This window comes from Uloborus diversus, chromosome 2 (assembly GCF_026930045.1).
Source record: "Uloborus diversus isolate 005 chromosome 2, Udiv.v.3.1, whole genome shotgun sequence".
NCBI lineage: Eukaryota > Metazoa > Arthropoda > Arachnida > Araneae > Uloboridae > Uloborus > Uloborus diversus.
Window position 1 is genome coordinate 189,094,432 of NC_072732.1, and position 25,568 is coordinate 189,119,999.

General features: G+C 37.0%; 1 protein-coding gene across 1 annotated transcript in view; it reads left to right on the forward strand.

Annotated features, from left to right (window-relative positions):
- Positions 1–19,341: 19,341 nt before the first annotated feature.
- The window catches only part of LOC129216723 (uncharacterized), a 38,107-nt gene continuing 31,880 nt past the window's right edge, over positions 19,342–25,568 (forward strand). The window contains exons 1-3 of the mRNA XM_054850940.1: positions 19,342–19,427; positions 20,230–20,469; positions 22,030–23,270. Of these exons, the coding sequence (XP_054706915.1) occupies positions 19,342–19,427; positions 20,230–20,469; positions 22,030–23,270 (1,567 nt within the window). The remainder of the gene's footprint in view (positions 19,428–20,229; positions 20,470–22,029; positions 23,271–25,568) is intronic.

Here is a 25,568-nt window from a genome sequence, read left to right on the forward strand (position 1 = left end):
TACACAGAGAAGTCAAACTTATAATCCCCACTCGACGTTAAATCCCGGTTATCACAAATTTGCCATTTCAACTGCGCTTGCGCGCGGACTTGGCTGATTTCGAAACTCTTGCTCAAACTAATGAAAAACATTTAAATTTGTTAATATGAGATAAGAACAGATAAAAATTAGAAATTACAAAGCTGTCTTTGATTTAGTTTTTACGCCTCGGTAAAGATTGAGTTTTGCGTCTTAATTATTAATGGATTCGGAGCCTGATTTTTCTATCAAACAAAGGCCCTTTTCAGGGCCAAATTTTTAACCTCAGAAGAGCGTACTCCATCTGCAGCATCACTTCCAATACAAAGCGGAACCCTCAACCTAAATAAAATGTATAATACTAAGCTGTTTACGCCTAACGTAAAATATCCGCAAAAGACGGATATTTGTAATATTCCGATCATTTTTGAAGTACATAACGTGTTTTACGTTTACGTTAAATAAATATTTCCAAACCAATAAATATTGAAGTGTCATTTTTATCTTTTCTTTATAAAGATTATCAGTTATTCATATCCCTAGTTTCATATAATGTATCCCGAAATCGCTGTGAAAATACTCTAATCGTATTCATTAATTTGTTGGGACTCTAGCACAACCTAAATATAAACAAGCAACACGAAATCTTAAAACAGAAAGCCCAAAAAGCGAAGTCCGTGCACAAGCGCAGTTGAAATGGCAAATTTGTGATAACCGGGATTTAACGTCGAGTATAATCCCCTTCCATTGTGTGTCGGAAGTTAAAAAAGTAACATAGTACAATTAGCTATTGATAAAAAATAAGCTTAAATACAACTTTTAAGAAACAAATTTAAATAATAAATTTTTATTAATAAAAATAATCGCAAAAACAGCATCACTACAGAGGAAAATGAAATTGATGCTTTTTTTTCTCCTGTAAAAGTTTCTAATTGTGTAATAAAGAAATACACCGACAAACACTACCCCGAATTACACGAACTCGGAGTTACGTGGTTTCTTACTTTTTATCACATGACCAAGACAGAATTTATTCCACCAATGTTATAGCGGCTTTATTTAGCTTTCATAAAAACCAATACTAATTTTAATATTCTGTCAAGTAGCCACCAGTAACATTCAATATTTAGATATTCAAAGTATATATACTAAAAGTTTGAGTCTTAAACATTAGTAGCTACCAGTTTTTTAATAGCGACGTTTTAATATTTGTACTATTTGCTCGTGACGTTAACTTCTGCCTATAAAAAAATAATAAACGAATGATACGTTTTCATTTATTTGATGCAATGTTTTTTCACGTGACACTATTTCATGCGCATTGATGCCAGTTAAATATCTTTAAACAAAGTATTCATACAAATACAGCACAAGATTCAATTCGTCAGTGGAAATGGTAAAGCACTTTGCATCTCAATTTTGTTTGCTCGAGACGCTTTCTCATCTCTCAGGGACGTTTTTTCCTAAGGGACGATTTTTCCCAGGGGACGTTTTTTCCGGGGACATTTTATCCGGGCACGTTATTTCCGGGGACGTTTTGTTGGGGACGTTTTTTCCTGTCACCATGTTTTTGTTTTGGCGGCAGACCATGAGGAGCCGAATGGTTGCTTCCTCTTTGTTCATTGACTAATGTAGCAAATATATCTATGCGCATGCGTCATCAATCGCAATGAAAACCATTTTTATACCTTGCTAGGCGACATCTTGTAAAGTTTAATGCTTTGTTGCGATTTAATTTTTCAGGTTTAACATGAATAGATGTTCTACGTCGGAAAGTGATCCGCCGAAAAAACGATTAGCTGTGTTTCGGGATGAGTGGGTGAAGGTAGAAAAATCGAGTTAGAGTTCCTCCAAAAAGGTACTCACCCATAAAAATACAGAGAGGAATATTCCAAAAGCTATTAAAACATGGTTGTTTATCACCCTTTAGAGATAACTACACTGTAAAAAAAATTCGGAAACGTTTCTGAGTATATCGTGCAGCTGCGGTTCATGAAATTTTCGAAAACGTTTCTGAGTATTTCGGAATTCTCTTTCTGTAATGTCCGGAAACGTGTCTGAGTATTTCGGAATCCTCTTTCTGTAATGTCCAGAAACGTGTCTGAGTATTTCGGAATCCTCTTTCCGTAATTTTCAGAAACGTTTCTGAGTATTTCGGAATCCTCTTTCCGTAATTTCCAGAAATGTTTCTGAGTATTCTGTGCAGCTGTGGTTCATGAAAGTTTCGAAAACGTTTCCGAGTATTTCGGAATTCTTCAAACAATTTTCAAAAACGTTTCCGAGAATTTCGGAATCCTTTTTCCGTGATTTTTTCTAAAATATAATTCTTTACTATAGTATTGCATACCATATCAGTTTCAATTCTTTCATATATAAGAGCAATAATACAAGCAATTTTAGAATCATTCGTGGATTTTTTTTTTTGGAATTTCTAATGACAAATAGCATGGTTAACAGCATAACATATGCACAGTTATAAATTTTTGAAAAATTATGAGATAATCTACTAGTTTCACTCCTAATCACAAAATCGTCGGGGAATTGGAGTGGGGGGTACCTTCTGAAAAGTGGGGATTGTTTGTTAAACAATCTTAAACTTCAGTTTTTCTCTCAATATTTTCAAGACAAAACTATCAACATATTGTATTTTTAATGCAGAACTTAGAAACATATCTTGTATCAAACTTGATAGCTTTTATCTTCGGATAAAATTTGACAGGACTTACCTACCCTTCGCGTTCCGGAATTCGTTCACCTCAAATCAATTTCTCTGACGAACAAAGTGTACCGAAAAGTACTGTTACAAATTATGTAAATAGTAATTATTGTAGGAACGTAACCTGTAAATAGTTTCCCGTAATGAATATACAACCCCTTTTTTCATTCGGCTAAAGTATACGACCCCTATTTTCTTTCTTTTCATTGATAACGGTCTACTACTTTACAGAAGCGTGTGGAATATTTGAGAAATTTCTTTTCGGTGTATTTAAGCCGTTAGCGATGGATAAACAGTTAGTTTCGATTGAGAATTTGCGCTGAGTGTGTATTAGCTCTGTTTATAGCGAGGCATTTCGCTGTGTTGTTTTCGTATTTGGAAGTAAATACGTGTGTAAACGTTGAGTTTACGGTGTTGTCTGCTAATTGCTTAATTGCTGATGAATAATTTCGCAGTTGTTGAAGATCTTTCCTGTACATAGTGTAAATAAATTTCCTGTGTTTTTATCAAGAACTGTGTTTTCATTTCAAGAAAGCGGAAGTCGCACCGAATCCGGTTACAATTTGGCGCCCCTGGGAGGTCATTCCAAGCATTTTCTACCTTCGAGTTCGAAACGTTACGTCAGAGCCGATCACGTGACGAGAAATCTCGCAAAGTGGAATTCTGAGATAAAAAAAATTCTTATCACGATGTGGCGACGAGTCCAAGTTCCAGCCGCGATGGGGGAGGAAGAGTTTTTCGCCGGTTTTAGCGGCGCGGGGGGGAGGGGAGGAGGCACGTGATTTCTTCCAACCAATGGTCTTTAGGCGCAGATACTTTTTGTTTTGCTCCATCCGTGCAAGATAAGGGGCGAATTTTGACGATTGGCACGCTAATGGCTCATACTTCAAAGAATACGTTTTACGTTGCAAAGAATCACATCGAAATAATTTTAGATTTTCTAGAAGCAAATCCAGAATTCATAAAAATAAATTCACCGAAAATTTTACAAAATAGTACACAAAGGAAAAATGAGCCGAGGGCTAAAGGTAAGTCATATTTTATGCATACGAGTATTTCAGTATTACAGTGTCTAAAAACAAAAATTGAAGAGGGGAAAAAAGCCAATACATATATGAGAAAAAAATAACCGTACATTTTGTTGATTTATAATATAAAACCATCTATAATAGTAAGAACGTCTTGTATGAAATATATTTTTCCCGAGAAACTATAATCCAAATATATGATAATAATAATAACTTTAGAAAAAATCATGATATCAAAAAAAAAAAAAAAAAAATCCTAACTGTCATAAATGCAGACGAAGAAATATTAAGAGTCCGTAATCGGGGATTGTATATTATGTTGTTGTCGTGTCTCGTGTCGAATGCGAAAGGTTTAGCTGCATCCAAAAGGTCTTGATGAAAAAATCTGGTAATTCAAATTGAATATAAAACACTAAAATGCAGGGGGGGGGGGGGGGTAGGTTATGGCGCTGACTGCGCTATTGAAATTTTTAGGGGATGGTGGTGGTGTTTTGAGTGGTAATTTGTTTTATTGGGGGGGGGGGCTCTTGCTTTTGTAGGGGGGGAGTCTTTGCGATATTTGGGGGGGAGGGGCACCCCTGCAACATGTAAAAGGTTTGTTGGGCTAATTGAGCTTTTGGGGATGAGAGCAGTCATAACAGAGTATACAATCTTCCATATTAGGATTGGTAATGTAAAAACCAACCTTTCCCCCGCTCAGTTGTAACTTGTAATTATAGCAACAATCTCAGTATCAAAGACATATTCCAGTTCTTTTCTCTTTTTCTTTAAAATTATAATTTAATAAGCATATGCTTAAATAAAAAGTTTTTATTTCTTCATTATTCCTTATTTATTTATCCATTTTTTCTAGGTATTGTTTTCCAAGACCCAATCTTAAGATATCTTCAAAACAGTACTTTTTCAGATTTCCTTTTCAAAACAAGCAACTTGTAACTATGATTACATAATTTCATCTTTATCTTCAAGATTAAAAAGTCCAAAACAGCAATCTTGGTTATAAGAGCAGTTTTAAAATGAATAAATACTCTGCTTCTGTAAATGTATATTGAAAAATATTCATAAAGGGAGTAATATTTTTTAATCATCGTTTCACTTCAGCTGATAAAGAACTTTAAACGTTCAACCCAAAGGAAAGATTCTAAATTGAAGAAGAAATGAAAAAAGGAGCAATCGGGGGCGAAATGGAAAATCAAATTTTGGAAACAATTTCCCAGAAATTACCAGGCTTTGTACTTTTTTGTAATTAGTTTAATCAATATCAAATTTCAATAAAGAAAAAAAAAAATTCTTACAAAATTAAATTCAATTGAAATTGAATAATGACAGTAGGTAACAAATAAAGAATTTAGGGGAAAAAAGGGGGAGGAGGATTTTACAGCAAAAGAAGACAGAAAAAAAATTACATTCGTCAGTGGTGTACCGAGCATGGGTGACAGACGGGGCGGTAATTTGTAATGTCACCGCCCCCCCCCTTAAACGCAAAAAAAGGGGGATTGTATATTCTGTGTAAACTTCAAATTCATACAATTTTCAGAAACAAATAGTACTTTTGTGAAACAACTAAATTTTAAGTGGGATAATGTACAAAAGACAAATAAAAATTATGAACGCTTTTTATATAATTTGCCCTAGACGCCATTTGTGCAGGCCGTCAAGCGGTCAAAACCAATAAAGGGGAGTAGAAAAATTCATCGCTCCTTAATTTTTTTCAAATGCATTATTTCTTGAAAATGGAAGTCCCCGATCCCCCCCCCCCCCCCGCCCAACGTATTTCCTAAGTGATGGATTTGGTTTAAAAGAAAATGAAATCCAGGGAAATAAACAACCATAGTCGAGAATGCATTTTTATTCATAAACTGACATCTTTTGCATTGAAAAAGGAGCTCTTAATGTCTCCAAAACACGTGGTCTGCAATTTAATTCGGATATTTGTGTATTATAATGTTGTGAAAGTGGGTTTAAGTCTTTTAAGCATTGAAAATTTGTAAAGCGAGAAATGTTGCATATATACCTATTTTATGTTTGCAGTTATAACTCTCCCCCCCCCTCTCTACCCCCCCTGCACCATTTTTGGGGTTGGCCCCATCCTAATTCGTTTTCTTCGTACCAATACCATTCCTTTTAGAAAAACCAACTCCCGTAGTTTTATTACGAAAATTTCGCCGAAAACCACTTTGCCCCCCCCCCCCCCCCCCACCCCTTCTTCCCTGGCAAAATGTTTTTGCAAAACTCCCGTTTTAGTGTCACAAAAATTGAACGGAAAACCACTTGCCCCTCAGTGCAATTATATGCCCCCCCCCCCCTTTTCCCTGCACCATTTTCAGGGTTGGCAATATCCTAATTCGTTTTCCTCGTGCCAATACCTTTCAGAAAAACTAACTCCCGTAATTTTATCAAAAAAATTCCACTAAAAACCATTTGCACCCCCCCCCCCCTCTGCACCATGTTCGGTGTTCGCAACATTCAAATTAGTTTTTTCTGAAATGTATTGGCAAGCGGAAAACTAACTCCCGTTTTTTGCGGCACGAAAAATGGAACGGAAAACCACTCCCCCTGTACAGTTACGACCCCCCCTTGCCCCCTTCACCATTTTCGGCGCCGGCAAAATCCTAATTCCTTATTTGTTATCCTCCTGCCAATAAATACCTGTCAGAAAACTTACTCCCGCAATTGTATCACAAATTGAATAGAAAACCACTTGCCCCCCCCCGGGGGGCAGTTTTTAACCCCCCCCCCTCCCCCTTCCTGAACCATTTCCAAAATTGGCATCATCCAAATTCGTTTTCCTCGATCCAATACCTTTCAGAAAAACAAACTCCCATAATTGTATCACAAAAAATCGCACAATCTCACCTACTTCGCGGCAGTCGAGATTTCGCTCGCAAGTAAAGGCGCGAAAAGTCACTTTTTCCCCTTCTTTTGGAGCTTAGAATACGAACTTGCGAGATTTATACTGCGAGACTGCGATTTTCCTTAAAGCGCCATCTAGTGAGACGATCAGAACTAATCTCGCAAGGTGAATTTCGAGCTTGGAATAAGCACCCTGGTGGGACTTCTTCTGGACTTTCTTGGAGTAAGTGTGACTTTGGACATTTTTTTTAATAAAGACTTTTTTTGAATTAGGACTTTATTTTTTATGGTGATTACTCGCGCAATGGATGAACAATTAACTTACCGGCGGTTTTGCACGTCTTATCACGCCGTAGCAAGATCACGTCGCTAGCGTTTTACACGTATTTTTCTGACACTAAATTTTCGTTGTCAAACGGTCCAAGGCGTAGAATCCTGCGTTTCCTTTCCCCTCTCCTGAGAGCGGCACCCCGGAGCGCAGGGGCCAACCTTCTGTATTCACACATGCAAACAATACCCTTTCATCAGGTTGGGGTTTCAAGGTTCAGTGCATCCTTCTTATCAACGCAAAGATTTCTAAGCAAACCTCCTTGCTATTTATTGTAAGCATCTGCTAAAAGCAAAACTTGATTCCAAGAATGAAATATCCACTTCTCTTTCTTCTAAGCTTAAAATTTACATTTAATTAATGATTGTGCTGTAAATGGATGCAACATAATTTAATCGACGACAATGACATTCAATTACATTTCAAATAAATTAATAAATAAAAGCCGTGAGATTTCAAATTGAACGAAAACAAACTAAGTATCCTTTTGGAAATAAATTTATAGCTACGGCTTTATTCGCTACTAACATATAATTTAGGAACTTTAACTGTTATAAAATCACAATGCTGTAAAAAAAAAAACCAAAGAGTACACGTAAAAGATCAATTTTCAACTTTTATGTGCACTTACGTCGCGTTTTACGCACATTTAGGCAGATGTTGTACTCAAAACACATTATAAAAAATATAAAAAAAAGGGATATTTTTTTCAAATTTATTTACTCTAACTGATTGGCCTTGGGTTTTGGTCGCAAATTTCAATCATTAATATCAGAAACATTTTAAATTCACCGATTCTGTCTAATACTTCAGCTTATAATTATTTTAATCACAAAGAAAAACAAACATTTATCTCTTAGCATACAATTTCAATTCTGTATAAGTAAAAAAAAAAACTAAATAAACAATATATAGTAAGAGCAAAAATTTTGCACAACACCAGGCAGCTATTGTGTTAACATTTATACAAAAAAAAAAAAAAAACTTCAGTTGTTAGCAAAGAACAATAATAATATTTTTTTTATTGTTATTAAAAATGGAAAAGTGTATGAAAATAAATAGTTTTCAAAAAAAAAAAAAAAAAAAAAAAAAATCAAAAATTGAATCGTTTGTAGCTTTTTCTTTTCAATAAAAAATAAAGAGCCTCGGAATTTTTTTCATAGAGAGGGGGAAGAAATTCAGAAGAATGGGACCTGACTCTTAGTAAAGGAGATTTCTATGGAGTTGCTTAAGATCTACAGTATTTTGTAGGAAGATGGAAATGGGGAAATGGTTGAGAATTTATAACTATTCTTTTATGTAAAAAAAGGAATAATAATAAATAGAGAAAAATAAATAAAGGTTTAAACCGTTTTATAATTAAAATAAAACTTCAGCAGAGCTTAACTATTTGTACTTTATTAAGCAACAAATCCAGAATTTTCATTGATCTCAATTTGCCCAAAGCCTGATATTTATCTCAAATCACTATTTAATCTGTGCGATTGCTTGATACAAGTCATATGATCTTTCAATTCCTTGGAACAACTTAAGCAAAAATAATTATAAAACCTTGATTTTTATAGAAAAATCATCATAATTCATGCTTCATACTAATTAATAAACCTTTTACGGGGATGAAAATTCGTAAAATTATTTTAACAACTTTTTTGCTGCGACTTTTTTTTTTTACCACTATAATTTAAAAGTATTTCGTTGTTTACTATTTTTTGCTTTAATTGTGTTTTCATAACTTTGATTTGATACCTAGTTCGGTCACTTAGGTCTTAACTACTAGCAGGGGCACTCCGAAATAAAATGAGAGGGGGGGGGGGAGAGGTGGATTCTCAAATTTTCGAATGAAGTTCTACTTTTTCCAAATGATAAACATGAGCATGCACATTATATCATACTTACATAACATCTAATGAGAAGCAACATTATGCATCATTAAAAACATTTTTTAAAATTTGAAAGAAGAATCTCAATGTTGCAATAGTGTTTCCACATTTTTCAAATGAGAATTTTTTTGGGGAGGTTACACTGTCCTTCTGAGCCTCTCATCGAGGCGCCCCATACTAGATCCCATGTGATTGTCAGTGTTTCTTTAATAATAGCTTTGTTAAATACGCCATAATTCAGTGAATGTTGGATTTAGTATTTGTTTTCCGATTTTCAAACGGGATTCTAGACAGTCCCGATTTTCATTCAAAAATCCAGTGTCCCGGCCAGTTTACTTCACGTCTCGGTAAAATATAAGTTTCATTACAGATGACCAAAAAAATATAAAAATAATTAACCGTGAAGGATTATTTAAAATAATAAATTTTTTATTTCTGTACCTCGTAGCCAGACTGACGTAAGTCCAAAAATTTGAATTTTCTGTTTATTACTGCTAGGGTTCGCCGATATATATCCGATATTTGTTCTGAAAATATCATGATATTTTGATATTTTCGATATTTATTTTTCCAACTACGGTATTTTCAGTATAAAAATTATATTAATCATAGTAATATAGCTCATTTATTATTAAAAATACCTAAAAAGTTATGCACTATAGTTTTATGATGTATTAATACACATTAATATAACAAAATAATGTATTTTTTTTATTCATAAAATTATTAGTAATGTAACAATTTTAATGCATATTAAAAGTACCTAATTAAATGTTAACCATTGGTTGGAACAAAAGAAAATGTCTTATGACTGTGCCCCTGACTGTTGCATATTGTTTTTTTCTGAATCATATAACTGTGTAAAAGTAGCTAACAGAAGACAAATGAGTAGAACAGCTAACGCTATATTAACTCTATTAAAATTGACTAAAATGTAAAATGGAATATTAGATATGAATAATTAAAGAAACCTTAATTTTAAGTCTGCACATTATAATGATAAATAAAGAGTGATTTGAGGATGCATTTACTATTTTGAAGACATTAGTTTGCGTTGATTGAAAATATCGGATATTTTACATATTTTCGAAAATTGCACTCACATGACATATTTTTTTCTCTCCTGTAAAGTAGCGTATGCGAATCACGTTAGTTTAGCTCTGAGGTACAGATTTGTAATTTATGAGCTATAAAATTACTATCGGATTTGTTTGTAAGGAATTTTATAAAAAGATTTAAAACAAAAAAGACTTTTTAAAAAAGTCCTAGCCAATGCAATAAACAAGTAAATATTGTTCAAAATTCAATTCCTCATTTCTTGCTGAAGTAACTTCAAAAGATTAACAAAATAAATTGTTTAAATGTATCTGCTTGCGTCATGTATCATTTATTATTCCTGGTTTAGGCTGATAATTAGTAATCATTTATCCATAGCATTGAGAATAAACTACCTTCTAAAACACTCTGAAAACCAGCCGGGGTGTGTATCTTTTGAAATACCCACGGTAGTGGGGGGGGGGGGGGGTTGAACATTTCGGAAATAAGGCAAGTCTAGGTATACCGCTATTACGATCACTTAGTCTCAAATATGGCGAGATTCGAAACATAAAAATGCACAAATAAAGAAAAAAATATACATATACAAACATAGTATGTAAAAAGTATGCATAGATGTATAAATTTGCAGTGCTTTTTTCCCCCAGCGTTAAAAGAAAAACAACGAATTGCTGTTGCGCGGAAGGGGGGAGGGAATTCCTTTATTGCTTTTTATTATTACGTATCATTTCAGGTTATGCAAAACATTACAATCATAACTAAATGCATTTAGCTATTTCATATTGAAATAACTTGTTCCAAATATTGTTTTATAAATGATGAATATGAGTAGTTAAATTCAATAATAAAATATGTGAATAGTAATTTAGAGCAGTAGTAGGAGATAGCAATTCCAGAGATTTAAAATCTAGATTATTACTTCATAAATATTACAGAAAGTTGTGATTAGTAAAACACGACTGGCTGAAAGGAATTCAACTCGTTTGCTACACGTGTTGAGGGGAGAAATGGGCGGGACGGACCTTGGCAGCATGTCTGGAGGAGTTCCACTCTTCCCTGCGACACGCGTTGAAAAGAAAGGGGTTGAGCTTTGACAGCACGTCCTGGTCAAAAGGGATTAAGTGCTTTTTATCTCCTTCCGAAAGGGGGAGGGAATTTCAAGATAAAAAGTATTGACCATTTCGAGCAGATAGCCATGTTCCCAAGGTGACCTTTTCCAGGTGAAATTCCGCTCGTATGTCAAACCGCCAGAGAGATAAAACAACTTCTTGACGCAATCACCTCTGTGAAGAGTGATATGGCTACTAATCAAGAACAATTAAAAAGTGACTTGACTGCAAGTTTTACAGCTAATCAAGAACAATTAAAAAGTGACTTGACTGCAAGTTTTACAGCTAATCAAGAACAATTAAAAAATGATATGGCAGCTAATCAAGAACAATTAAAAAATGATATGGCAGCTAATCAAGAACAATTAAAGAATGATATGGCGGCTAATCAAAACCAATTGAAAAGTGATTTAACGGTGCTGAAAAATGACCTAGTTTCTAACCAAGAGGAAATTAAAAACGATCTTACTTCGGTAAAGACTGTGATGGAAAATAAATTTAATGAGATAGAGCATCGAGTTGATGCTATTGAAGGAAAGTTTGAGGCAGTTGAAGGCCGATTCATCGCAGTGGAAAATAAAATCGAAGAGAAATTTGAAGAAAAATTAAGTTCCGTTGAAGGCCGATGCAATGCTGTAGAAAATAAACTGGAAGAAGAAGATAGAAAATTTCATCAACTTAAAGAAGACATCTTTAAAGACCTGGAAAGGAGATTGGCGACCGCGGAAAGCAGCTCTGTACAGTTTGGCGCTCCCACATCGGTTGCTCGACCGTCCATTAAACTTGCCACCTTTGATGGGAAAACTTCGTGGCAGGTTTACAAAACTCAGTTCATGATAGTGGCGGAAGCGAACGGATGGGACTCTGCTACCAAGGCCTGCCATCTTGCAGCATCCCTGAGAGGTGATGCAGCGGACATTCTTCAGACCCTTCCGGACGGCCAGCGCCTGGATTTCGCCGCCCTCACATCTGCGTTGGAGCTTCGCTTCGGTGAGAAGTGCCAGAAAGATTTCAGCCGACTCCAGTTGAAGTCCCGTTTCCAGAAAACCGGGGAAACCCTGCAAGAGCTTGCGTCGGACATCGAGAGACTGTCTCATCTTGCTTTTTACGACTGCCCTGCGGATGTTCGAGACAACCTGGCACTCAACTACTACATCGACGGGGTTCGAGATCCGGAAATCCAGAAAGCTCTACGGATGGCGGATGTCAAAGACCTGAATTCTGCCGTTGTGTATGCGATGAGATACGAGGCCGCCCAAGAAGCAACCCGTGTGGATCGCCATCTAATCCGGACTCAGGAAGCTGATGAGTCTGATTCCAGGTCGTCCCACCTCGCTGAACTTGAGAGACAACTCGGTGACTTGACAAGACATTTGAGCAGCATAACAGCCCAAAAGAAACAAGAGCAGAAGTGCTGGAAATGCGGTAGTGAAGGACACCTGCGCAGGAGTTGTCCGGCTCGCCAAGCTATGCGAGGGAAGGAAATCACCACCACTAAAGCTCTGCAGATTTCCTCTTCTAGTAGTGGCAGTGATGGACTTTTCATTTACGCACATGTAAATGGGAACCCCTGCAGACTGATTGTCGACACTGGAGCCAATGTGACAATCATTAGGACAGATGTGGCTCGTGAATTTGGATTGAAACTGCTGTGGACATCGCCACGCGTAAGTCTCCAGACTGTGACAGGTGACAAGATCGAGATTGACGGTAAAGTGGACTTGGAAATAGTGTTTGGGAATGCCACCTACCATCATACGGCATTCGTCGCTAATATCACGGACCCCTTCATTCTCGGATTGGACTTTTTGAAGAAATATGACTTCACTCTCGACTTCAAGACTAATGAGCTGCACTCGATGAGAGAAGACATAGCCGTTTTCCCTGCAGAAAGTGATGTAAAATCCGCTCATCAAATAATAGCCCAACAGATTTATCGATTCCCTCAAGGTCAGAATCATTAATACCTGGCTCCCTTGAAGAAAGCAATAGTTTTCGATTTGGACTCATTGAATACCCTAACCTAAGCAATAGCCTAAAAGGAGTACTGGTAGCATCTACGCTTGTGGACCTTTCTAAGGATGTAATTCCTGTGAGAGTCGCCAACGTGAGTGAAAGGCCAAGGAATATCCGGAAAGGCGAAGTGTTAGCAACTTGTACTCCCGTAAACTGCATCATTAGAAGAATCAATTCCCCCGAGACTGTGTCTTCTGAGTCCTTGACATCGAAGTTAATTGGGAGTGCACCCTTATCGAAGGATCAAAGAACTGCTGCGGAACAATTGGTGGACGTCTTCAAGCATCTGTTTTCATCTACATCGGAGGATGTTGGCCGTACGAATTTAACGCAGCATAGGATTTACACTGGAGAACACTCCCCTATTAAACAGCATCCAAGACGACTACCGTTCGCTAAGAAGGAAGAGGTTGAAACCCTTCTGAAAGAGATGAAGGAGAATGATGTAATCGAACCTTCATCCAGTCCTTGGGCCTCTCCCATCGTCTTGGTCCGAAAGAAAGATGGCTCCACCAGATTTTGTGTCGATTACAGACGACTGAATGAAATCACCAAGAAAGACAGTTACCCTCTTCCACGGATAGACGACACCTTGGACACTCTTTCCGGACACAAGTGGTTTTCGACCCTGGACTTGAAGAGCGGCTACTGGCAGGTTGAGATACACCCTGAGGACCGAGAGAAGACAGCGTTTACAACTGGACAAGGCTTATGGCAGTTTAAAGTGATGCCCTTCGGCCTCTGCAATGCACCAGCTACGTTCGAGCGTCTTATGGAGACAGTGTTAAGAGGACTCTCTTACGAATCCTGTCTGGTCTACTTAGACGATATCATCATCGTGGGACGCAGCTTCGAAGAACATCTGGCAAATCTTAGGAAGGTGCTGCAAAAGCTTAAGGAAGCCAATCTGAAGTTAAGCCCGTCCAAATGTAACTTGTTCCGCCGGGAAGTGAACTACCTTGGTCATATCATCTCTTCTGAGGGTGTACAAACCGATCCAGAGAAGGTATCTGCGGTCAGGAGTTGGAGTCGTCCCGAAAACATCCATCAGTTGCGAAGTTTCCTGGGGCTCTGCACGTACTACAGGAAGTTTGTGAAGGGTTTTTCCAACATTGCACGACCTTTGCATAAGCTGACGGAGAGCAAGCAAAAGTTTGAATGGTCCAAAGAATGCGAAGATGCATTTCTACGACTGAAGGAGGCTTTAACATCAACGCCTATCCTCGCCTATCCTCAGCCTGAAAAATCCTTCATCCTGGACACTGATGCGAGCAACGAGGGAATTGGAGCTGTTTTATCCCAAGAAATTGACGGAAATGAACATGTCATCGCTTACTGGAGCAAATGCTTATCAAAGTCGGAGCGAAATTACTGCGTCACCAGAAAGGAGTTACTGGCCATAGTGAAAGCTGTAGAACACTTCCATCATTACCTCTACGGCCGAAAATTTCTGCTTCGGACAGATCATGCCTCGTTAACTTGGCTTTTGAACTTCAAGAATCCAGAAGGCCAGATAGCCAGATGGATACAGCGGCTCCAGGAATATGACATGGAGATCAAGCATCGAAAAGGGTTATCTCACGGTAATGCTGACGCTTTATCAAGGAGACCCTGTCCTGAGAACTGCCACTATTGTTCCCGAATCGAGAAACAGTATGGAACGACTAGCCCTACCGTCTATCAGGTGACAGTGACTCCAACATCATCAGAACCTGATCCATGGAGTGATGACCAAGTTCGAAAAGATCAACTTGAAGACCCCGACATAAAACCAATTTTGGAGTTCATGGAAAGTGACAGTCGACGCCCTAGCTGGCAGGACGTTTCCATCTTCAGTCCAGCAACAAAAAGATACTGGGCTTTATGGAACTCACTCCATTTACGGAACGGCGTACTGCACCGAAAATGGGAATCTGACGACGGCAAAACATCTAGGTGGCAGTTACTACTTCCCCGATCAAGGATTTCAGATGTTCTGAAAGAAATACATAGTAGTGCGACTGGAGGACATTTTGGTGTCTTGAAAACCCTTAATAAAGTTCGGGAGCGCTTCTTCTGGAGCAAGGCGAAGGATGACGTGGAGAAGTGGTGCCATTCTTGTGGCGCCTGTGCTGCTCGTAAAGGACCGAAGAAGAGAAGCAGAGGGAAGCTACATCTGTACAACGTTGGAGCTCCTTTCGAACGAATTGGGATCGACATCCTGGGTCCTCTACCAAGAACTGCTGATGGGAACAAATACGTTCTTGTTTCCATCGACTATTTCACGAAATGGCCCGAAGCGTATCCCATTCCAGATCAAGAGGCTACTACCGTAGCAGAGACTCTAGTCCAGCATTGGATCTCGAGATACGGAACACCTTTGCAGATTCATTCCGATCAAGGGAGGAATTTCATCTCTGCTGTGTTTAAGGGCCTATGTCAAATTTTCGGAATTGAGAAAACTAGGACAACACCACTACACCCACAATCGGACGGCATGGTGGAGAGATTTATCCGCACAATCCTAAATAATCTCTCACTTATGGTCTCCAGAAATCAACAGGATTGGGACAAGAAGCTACCTTTGTTCCTGCTGGCCTACCGCAGTGCTGTCCACGAGACTACCGGATATGCCCCATCTCAGATGCTCTTCGGACGAGAGCTTCGGCTACCTTGTGATCTCGTCTTCGGTCGTCCTCCGGATGCGCCTTTATCGCCTGAGGAGTACATCCAGGATCTCCAGGCCCGGTTGGAAGACGTTCATAACTTCGCACGAGAGCGAATCAACATCGCGGCGGAGAAGATGAAGACCCGATACGACACAAGGTCTACTGGACATGAATTCAACGAAGGCGACAAGGTTTGGTTATGGAATCCCATCCGACGGAAAGGTCTTTCACCCAAATTGCAGTCGCATTGGGATGGACCCTACAAAGTCGTTAACCGACTAAATGACGTCGTAGTGAGGATCCAAAAATCACCTAATGCAAAACCTAGGGTTGTACATTATGATCGGTTAGCCCCATACTATGGCCATAGTTCATGAGTATTACGTAAACAACCATGGTTGATAACATAAAAGTTGTAGATAATTTTTGCTTTTAATGTTTAGTAATATTTCTTGTTATTATTGTGTTTTCTGTATCTGTTAGTTATTAATTAATGTGTATATTTGTAAACTTGTGATAGAAGTTTGGCACCCTTTCTGGGGATTGTACTGCCCGGGACGTGCAGTCCTTGGGAAGGGGGCAATGTTACAAATTCTGTAAATAGTAATTATTGTAGGAACGTAACCTGTAAATAGTTTCCCGTAATGAATATACAATCCCTTTTTTCATTCGGCTAAAGTATACGACCCCTATTTTCTTTCTTTTCATTGATAACGGTCTACTACTTTACAGAAGCGTGTGGAATATTTGAGAAATTTCTTTTCGGTGTATTTAAGCCGTTAGCGATGGATAAACAGTTAGTTTCGATTGAGAATTTGCGCTGAGTGTGTATTAGCTCTGTTTATAGCGAGGCATTTCGCTGTGTTGTTTTCGTATTTGGAAGTAAATACGTGTGTAAACGTTGAGTTTACGGTGTTGTGTGCTAATTGCTTAATTGCTGATGAATAATTTCGCAGTTGTTGAAGATCTTTCCTGTACATAGTGTAAATAAATTTCCTGTGTTTTTATCAAGAACTGTGTTTTCATTTCAAGAAAGCGGAAGTCGCACCGAATCCGTTACAGTACCAACAGAGAAATTGATGAATTTAAATATGACACCAAGTCCCCCTGCTGGAACCATTCGGGTTTATTCTTCTGTTCTTGCCCTTTTCCAGCTCATCACAAATATAAATACTTATTCAAAATAGGTTACTGATTTTATTTTTACAGTGTGCGCAAAATGCATTATATATTTTATTTATTAAAACATTGAACTCTATTACATGATTATTCCATTTCATATATACGAGAATACCCCCCCCCCCCACCATAAGAGTGATGGTGCACCCATAAAGTGCTATGAAGCACCCCCCCCCCCCCTCGAAAAAGCAACATCATATACATTATAAATCAAAGTATCATATACATTATAAATCAAAGTATCATATGAATTATAAGTCAAATACTTTAATATGGTGTAAAAATACAAAATTATTTTATTAAGTCTTTTTTTTGCTTTTGGTAAAATTGAGGCTCGTAAAACGAAAAAAAATGAAGACACTTTTAAATACATACATGTATTTATTTGTTAAATAAATTAATACACATTTAACTAATTTAAAGCGTTTCGCTAATGCAAATATTTAAAGAGATATCGTCATTTAGATAATACTGAAGCACTATGTTCCTAATTACAAGAGATAGTTTTTTTTTTTTTTACTTCATACAATCTAGCTACACTGTTTACAAGAGAATGAAAACATGCAACCTTAAAGACGAACTATCAAACCTGACAATTTGCATATTATAACATTTAATTCATAATGCTTGATACATAAATGTTCAGTCAAATATTAACTGAGATTGACACATAAAAACAAAGTACACAATAACACTTATTTAAATTTTTTTATATGAACTAAATCTCTTTAAAGTAATAGAGTTGCAAAGCGACTTACCTATTCGTCGGTGGTGGTCTTTTGCAGGCTTTGGTCACCAAAAAGGTGATTTTTATGACAGAATAAAATTCTGCCAACAAAAATTACCCATTTAGTAGAAAGAAGAAAAGTATCCAAGAAAAAAAGTAAATTACCTACACAAGTTATGCGACGCAATGAATTTACATGGCGTCCTCTAGGCAGTTATTTGGTTTTTAATTTCAGTTTGTATTCCTTCCGCGAGCATGCGTCGAGAATTTGCACTTCGTACTTAAAAATAAGTGACATAGCTTCAAATTCAATCTCATGACGATACATAAGCAAGAAAATATAAGACTTTAAAATTATCTTCAGTGAATTCATGCGAGGAACAAAACTTCTACTAATCCCCTTGATGAGTGTTACTTCGCATACACGAGTCAGCACTTGTTTTCATTGCGTGCTTTCGAAAGTTTCAGTTTAGATTTGCTGCTGGACTATAAAATTGCCGTGTAATCTGCGCATGCGTCGACTCTTACTTTCTTGCTAAACGGGAAACGTTTCTGATTATAGCAGAAAACTGCGGAGGGCGTACGAATCTGTGTATTACGGAAAACTTTTTTGTATATTCAGAGAGTTTTCCGAGATTTTTTACAGTGTAGTAATTGCTCTCAACCTCAAAAATATCCCCCCTCCCCCTTTCACTCCTATAGAAGCCTGTCCCGTATTTACTGTTCTTAAATCTGGCAACTCTGATGCGAACATCAAATGCGCCAAATGATAGCTCTCTATCGGCGCATTAGCGCTTCTGCTGCGGTGATGTTAATACGTAAGTACCAAAAAAAAAAAAAAAAACTGACGTAGCAAGTCCATTAGAATCTTGGATATTAAAAGCAGAGTGTATCTTTGTATGTAACTATCTATCTGCGTCATCGCTACTCCCAGTGAACGACAGAAAACTGAGCATCGAACCAAGTATCGATAGGTTCGTAATTTTCCAGGCTACATGTTTAGTTAGGTGGGATAACGGTGAGATTTTAATTTGCGGAGATATTAATAAAGCATGAGCTTTCTCCCTTTTTTCTTCCTCTGGAATCACTGATAATTAGTTTTTCTTTAAGAGATTTTTGCTTCTCCCTTCATTCTGGCAAGTGGTCAAAGCGGGAGTGAGTCTGACAATTTTAGCCGATAAAAGCATTATATTTTTTCTCAGTTTCGGTTTTAAATAATTCTGGTCTGAGTATACAATCGTTCAAAAAAACATTTCCCGATAAACAAATTTAAGAAGATAGTTAAATTCAAGAAATAATCAGACTACCACGGCCCTAGCTTTAGGGCGGTAACTTACTGCTTATTACCTAAACTTTTACTTTAATTTACGAGGTGAACATTTCCATTGTTTGCGGACGCTCGCTGGGGTTGTTTAATTTATTTTAGCTATTAGTTCGTTGGTTATCTCAGATTCAGTGAAAGAACCTCTTCCTGCAACTCGGTTATCGACTACTCCAGGCTGATGAGTCAATAAAAAGAGCAATATTGTAGTGTCTGGATGTCAGAATCGGGCCGTCGGTATATTTCAAGCAAATACTTTAAGCAAGGCTGTATCGAAACATTTCCTGTAACCAAAAACGGAGGATTGGTACTATAAAGCTTTCTGGAGGGACTCTCATCAGGTAAGTCACTGCGTGACAGGCACAGGGGAATCTCAGGAGCACTGTGTCAAAAAGGGGTTCTGCTTTTCAGGAACGACACAGCGAGAGAGGCCAATTGTCTTCCAGTGTCAGAGGGGACGAAATGACGCTCATGAGGCTCAGAAGATTGTCGAAGACGATTCTGAGCAAGAAAATGCGTTGGGAGTTTGAAGAAAGAAAGCTCTGCCGGTACGTTTCTTCTTCTTCGTCTTCTGATCTTCCTTTAAAACGCGTTCGGAGTTTAACCGTTTTTTTTTTCTCTCCCAGAAATCACCCAAGCGCCTAGTTCTGAAATTATAAAAAAAAAAAAAATGCCGTCCAATGATTTTTTTGTAAGCATAAGAATGGTAACAATTTAAACTGAAAGGAATGATCATTTAAGTATATTTCTTTTAGTAAAAAGTGCTACAACGCTTTCGAACAATTTGATATGATGAATTGATAAGAAGAAGCTCTCATTTGTTTTGGGGCAAGATATAGAACTGGTAACGCTGGTAGGTGCTGCTATAAATACAGCATGATTTCGAAAAAAGTTTCAATGATATCCTTACTAGGATCTGAACTTTAAACGTATTTTGTTCAAAACTTTAAAGCATCCTCTTGCATCCCTTTACGTCGCACAGCCTCATACTACCGGAGCGAGTCATCTAGTTCAAATTTTTTTCCTCCAGAAAATCAACGGTTTGCATACAGACAAAAATACTTATCAGTTATTATTTTCATTATCATAATCATTATCATTATTATCACCATCATCATCATCATCATCCTCATTATTATCATTAACATCATCATCATTATTACTATCATTGTCATTATTATTAGGATCATCATTGTCATTATTATTATGATCATCATTGTCATTATTATTATGATCATCATTATTATCATTATTATCATTAGTATCACCATTATTATTATCAACGTAATCATCATCAATATTATTACTATGATGATTATTATTATTATTACTATTTGTGTTTTATATTAGTTCCAATGTAGTCAGATTTCTGGATAGTCACTTAACAAGCTCAAGCGTAAGAGTGCGCTATCTGACCCTAGAACTGATGTGCTGCACTGTACCAAGACTTGGCAGCAAAACCGACTACTTGTTGAACCCTGTCATGCCCAAAGTCATTCGTCGATTAGGTGCCGAAGAAGGGAAAGAAATGAAGCTGAAAGCATTGCACTTTTTGCGAGCGTACTTTCGTCATACAGAAGACCTCAAAAAGTAAGAAATCCACAAACGAATTACTTTTTTTTTTTTTTTTGCTCCTCTTTCAGTGAAATCAGCAGTACCTTAGAAATGAAGAGTATACTTGAAGTAGGAAATAGTTTTTACAATAATTGATCGAAGTTTACCAGCTCAAAAATGTCGGACGTAAGTATGTTCACAGCAAAGAGGGAATAAAAAGAATAATCCATACTTGCATTATAATATCTAGCAGCATACCGTTATCCTTTAGTCTTGATTGACATTTCATTTGCTAGACACGGATTACACTCATTGGTAGAACTTGGGTACAAATAGCTTACTCTATTCAGTTGCTCGTGTTGAAAAATAATTTTCGCATTAGACTGGATTTAGACCCGATGATTGCATACAAACCGTGATTTTTTTTTCTCTGTAAAACACGATTTCACTGCACCGTTGGATCTTTTCCTGGTTCCTTGATACGAGTATGGTGTATTTTTGTATAGGAAATTGTGTATGCTTTTCATGTACTAAAAAAATTCTTATGATCTATATTACCCAAGAAGGCTACTGAGAGCAAATAAATACAGCCCTCTATACCATACCGCTTCATACACTACGTTTAACAATCGGAATCTGGAAGCGATTACGGAACTGCTGCTCGTCAGGTCACCTACATACTGCTTAAAGCATCGAAAAAAGAGAAAAAAAAGCTTTCACCACCCAATAGCATTTTTGAAATACCCAATGCGAAAATTGTGGTGCAAATGAACGATTATTTAAAGCACTCAAAAAAATGTTTTGAAAGTTCCACGGGGCAAATAATGTATCATCACCTCTTTTTATTGTTGAAACATCAAAATTCAAGTCAGAATGAGTCCATATTTTGCTATTTGTCTGAACTACAGTAACATTCTTTTTGGAAAACCTTGCCTTGATCTGCTCGTCATTTTCTTTTGTAGACCACATTCCTGATTTCTGCCCTCAAACCAAAGCACTTAAAAACGCTTCCAAACGTCGCTTGGAGGCATCCAGAAATTTTGAAATCTTTGAACAATTTAGATTTAGACTATCATCAATGTTCCTTTAAGATCAGTTTCTTCAATAGCAAGGAATATTGAAACTGCAAGGCATGCTCTATAGTAACATGCTCTATAGTAACCACACAACACAAAAACATAATTTCGATGATTAAAACACATCTTCATATCAAAAGACAACCAAAGACAAGAACCGAACTTTTTTTTTTAATCGACACTTTTAGGTTAAACAACTATTGAGAGTTTAAATAATTCTCCCAGAGATACAAACTTTATTGTACATGATCATTACTAACAGTTTGTACTTTCATCCAACAGTTTTAGTAATTCGGAATACAAATGTATAATTTTTCTTTGTCATGACATGTTTATTCTTGCACGCCTCGGTATAAGCTAATTTTTTTCTATTTAAAATGACTTGATTGGAACTTTGATATATGTGACTGCAGTTTTGTTACCATTAGGTTTTAGACTTCTGTTTTTAAATGCTTTTATCAAACTATTGATTTGTTCAGGAAAACTAAATCAGTTATAAAGTGTCTTCGTATTGTTTCAGGTTCGTAGAAGATTTTTTATACTACGGAATAGGAAGTGATGACAGCACAATAAGAATAACTTGCTACTTAGGTTTGTCCATTATTTTCGATCAGGACATTGGAGATGATCTGTATTTTTCCATACTCAATGACGTTGCCAAAGAGTTAGAAAGGAAAATGTCGCCCATTTTGGTTCTCACTGCATTTCGAGCAATAAAGCGAATACATGAAATGGTATGCAGCGACAGATTTTTCACGCTTTTGAATCGCATTCATCCCGAATCTAAAGAAGTTTATAAGACTCTGGTAGAGCACGAGGAATGTGACCAGTTTCTCTCGTTAGTCTCACCAGATTGCACCACTGTAGTTGCCACATACCAAGCAAAACGAAACGATCTCGGACTTCGTGCGGATTTCGGAATAGCGGAACATCGGTATTTGGATCGAATCGGAATGACCAGAGAATGCGAAAGAGCGTCGGCTGTAAGCGGCTTCACGTTAGCGATAAAACGTTCCTATTGGACTGATGCGAATTTGGAATGCCACCTGCTAGACCTGTTAAAGTTTATAAGTTGCTTGCTGTCCGATCAAAATAGGCTCATTCAAATGAACAGTTACGATATTTTGAAAGAAGTTATAAACAGGATGAGTTTCCATCTAGCATCTGATCTACGTTCTATTGTTGGAATGCTGAGAAAAGGACTCATCTCTCGGAATATCAAGATCCAAACTAGAGCCGATAGGCTGCTCCAGAAGTTAATGCGTAACATTCATCCTATGACAGTCATCTGGGAGTTATTAAATACAAGGAACCCGCTTCAGAAGGAGGCTGCCCTTCGTTTCATCGCTTCAAAATTGGAGTGCCTTCCCTACTATGAATTGGACATGGTTTCCCTCTGCAACGCGATCGGGTATATGTTAGAAGATCCAGATGCAAAAATCCAGGCTGCAAGCGTGACGTGCATGAAAGAACTTTGGATCATAATGAAGAAGTGCCCAGTCTTCGGTATCAAAGTTGAGGCTATCCGGATCCTTTCCACTAACTGCCACTTGAAAAGTGAAACACTGAAGCTTCTTGGTCTGGTGGAAGAAAATGACCAAGAATATCTTGATGAGTCAGAACTTTATTCTGAAGATGAGACATCGGAATCCGCATTGTCAAGGCAGTATGAGTCGGCAAGCACTTCTACAACTCTTGTGTCTGAGCAAGAGGTGCCTGACACGCCCACAACAACGCAGGGATCCAATGTTTGGCCTCGAAGTACGCAAAGTATATTGGCATACGGAACGGAAAATATATGGCTTCGTAGTACACACAGCATAGCGACATACACAAGTGAAAGAAGCGATGCAGATAAGAAAACCTTACCTTGCGCAAAACTCGCAAAAGAACCCAGTTCAAGTCGTTGCAAACTTTTTCAAACGAAACAGATATTACCACCAATTCTTTCACAAAAACAAAGCAGGTAAGTGGAACCTTTGCAAAACTCCTAAAGAGCCCGACAGCAATTTATGAAGCTTGTTGAAATTAACTTGGTATTTTTAAACGTTTTTTCGTATTTCTACCGTTTTGATCTCTCAAAATTGGATTCGGCAATACCAATGCTGATTATTTTGGAGTTTTCTGCCTAATTAATTCGGACATTTAGAAAAAACATAAAATAGTTCTATGTATCGTTAAAGATCTTGAAAAATAACGTATTAATGTACTTTAATATGAAAAAACAAAATTTCGAATGTACAATTAGACGTGTACCATGTCGTATACCATCTTTCCAAACAAAACAATTTTTGATCGCCAAGAAACAAATCTCTCTCTCTCTCTTTTTTTAAATTTAATATTTCTTCGAATATCTTACCATCATTTTTTTTAATTTAAAACGTGTAAGCTGTATGCAATTTTTATGATGATTCATAAAATTATTCTATTTAAAAATGATACTTAAAGTTATGTCTAAATATTGTTTGATTGGTTTTTTTTAAACATGGCAATTCAGTAAGTTTATTTAGGCCCAGAAAATCACGAAGTAAAACCACTTTCAGTTACCATGAAAATATGCATTGAATCTTTCAAAAAAAATTAAGTTCAAGTTTAATGATAAAATAATAAGTACTTGCATTTTTCATTCAAAATGTAGAATTAATACTTTCGGAAGCTCCCAAGAGACTACTGGTGCAAAGGAATGTCTCGAACACATTAATGCGCCTTCTACAGCTGCTTCAGAATCTCATTTTGAAATCAAGTCCCGGAGAATAGTTACTAGTACACCAAGGAGAAAATCGGGTTCGTGTACATCGGAGGAGTTACTTTTAGATACCGATATCAGTCCAGAATATCGATATGAGACGGAAAGCGAGGAAGAAGAGGGACTAAACCACAAACCAATGAACTACGAAAAGGTGATTTTTTTTTCTCTATGACAATTTTGTTTCTTTAAAGTAACTATTAATACATGCAAGCCTAACCATCGACAGGATCTAGTGATCTTTAAGTCACCAGTAAACTGTTGGAAGATTTCTGTTAAAAACCGTTGATTAGGTTTATCCGTTGAAAGTGAAATTAGCTTTGGAATAACCAATGGGGTTGTTTCCTCCAGTCAAAAGTAGTACTTTTAGTCACTGAAATTGATAGAATAAGCAAAAAAAAAAAAAAAAAACATAGACCCAGAAAATTCTTTCATTTTCCAAACAGTTATTTTTTAATTAAATTTGTAAAATGTCCGATTTTTCAAACAAGACGTGGTCTTTATGACGTCACAAATGATGCTCTTTGGCGCATCTTTGTACTGCGATTCCACGTTATGATAATCAAGAAGCGAATTAAAAATGAGCTCTACGCTTGTTATCAACCATATCGTTGCCAATACACGTGAGTAAAGATGCGAATTAAATATTTTGCACTTTGAATGGCAACACAGAATGACATTTCATCATTTGTGATGTCATCGGCAAGAAATGTAAACAATGAAAGATCACTGATTTAAGTAATTTTTTAAAAATACTAAACTTAAATTATTTGAAAAATGGAAACGACCCCATTCCAACTGAAACGTTGCGTGATTTACCATTGTTAAGCTTCGATTAAAATCGTGTCTTCTTTGTTTCTCAGTAATATCAGAATAAATGGTAATTTTTCCTAAAATTACGAGATTTTTTACTTCCTTTTACAAAAAAGGAGGTATTGTATTCGCAAAAAAAAAATTTACTCAAAATTCGGCCTTAATTTCCATTTTGTTCACCCCCCAATTAATGTTGAGTTTTTTTTTTTTTTTTTTTTTTTTTTTTTCCGACTGCGCCACACGTGGATAAGTGCCTAAGAACGTATAGACACCCGAAATATCCATTTTGACATTCCTCGAGTTAACTACAACGACTTTTCTCGTGACGTCCGTATGTACGTATGTATGTTTGTATGTGCGCAAGTCAGATATGCGTATGTATGTCGCATAACTCAAGAACGGTATGTCCTAGAAAGTTGAAATTTGGTACGTAGACTCCTAGTGGAGTCTAGTTGTGCGACTCCCTTTTTGGTTGCATTCGGATGATCCAAAGGGATTGT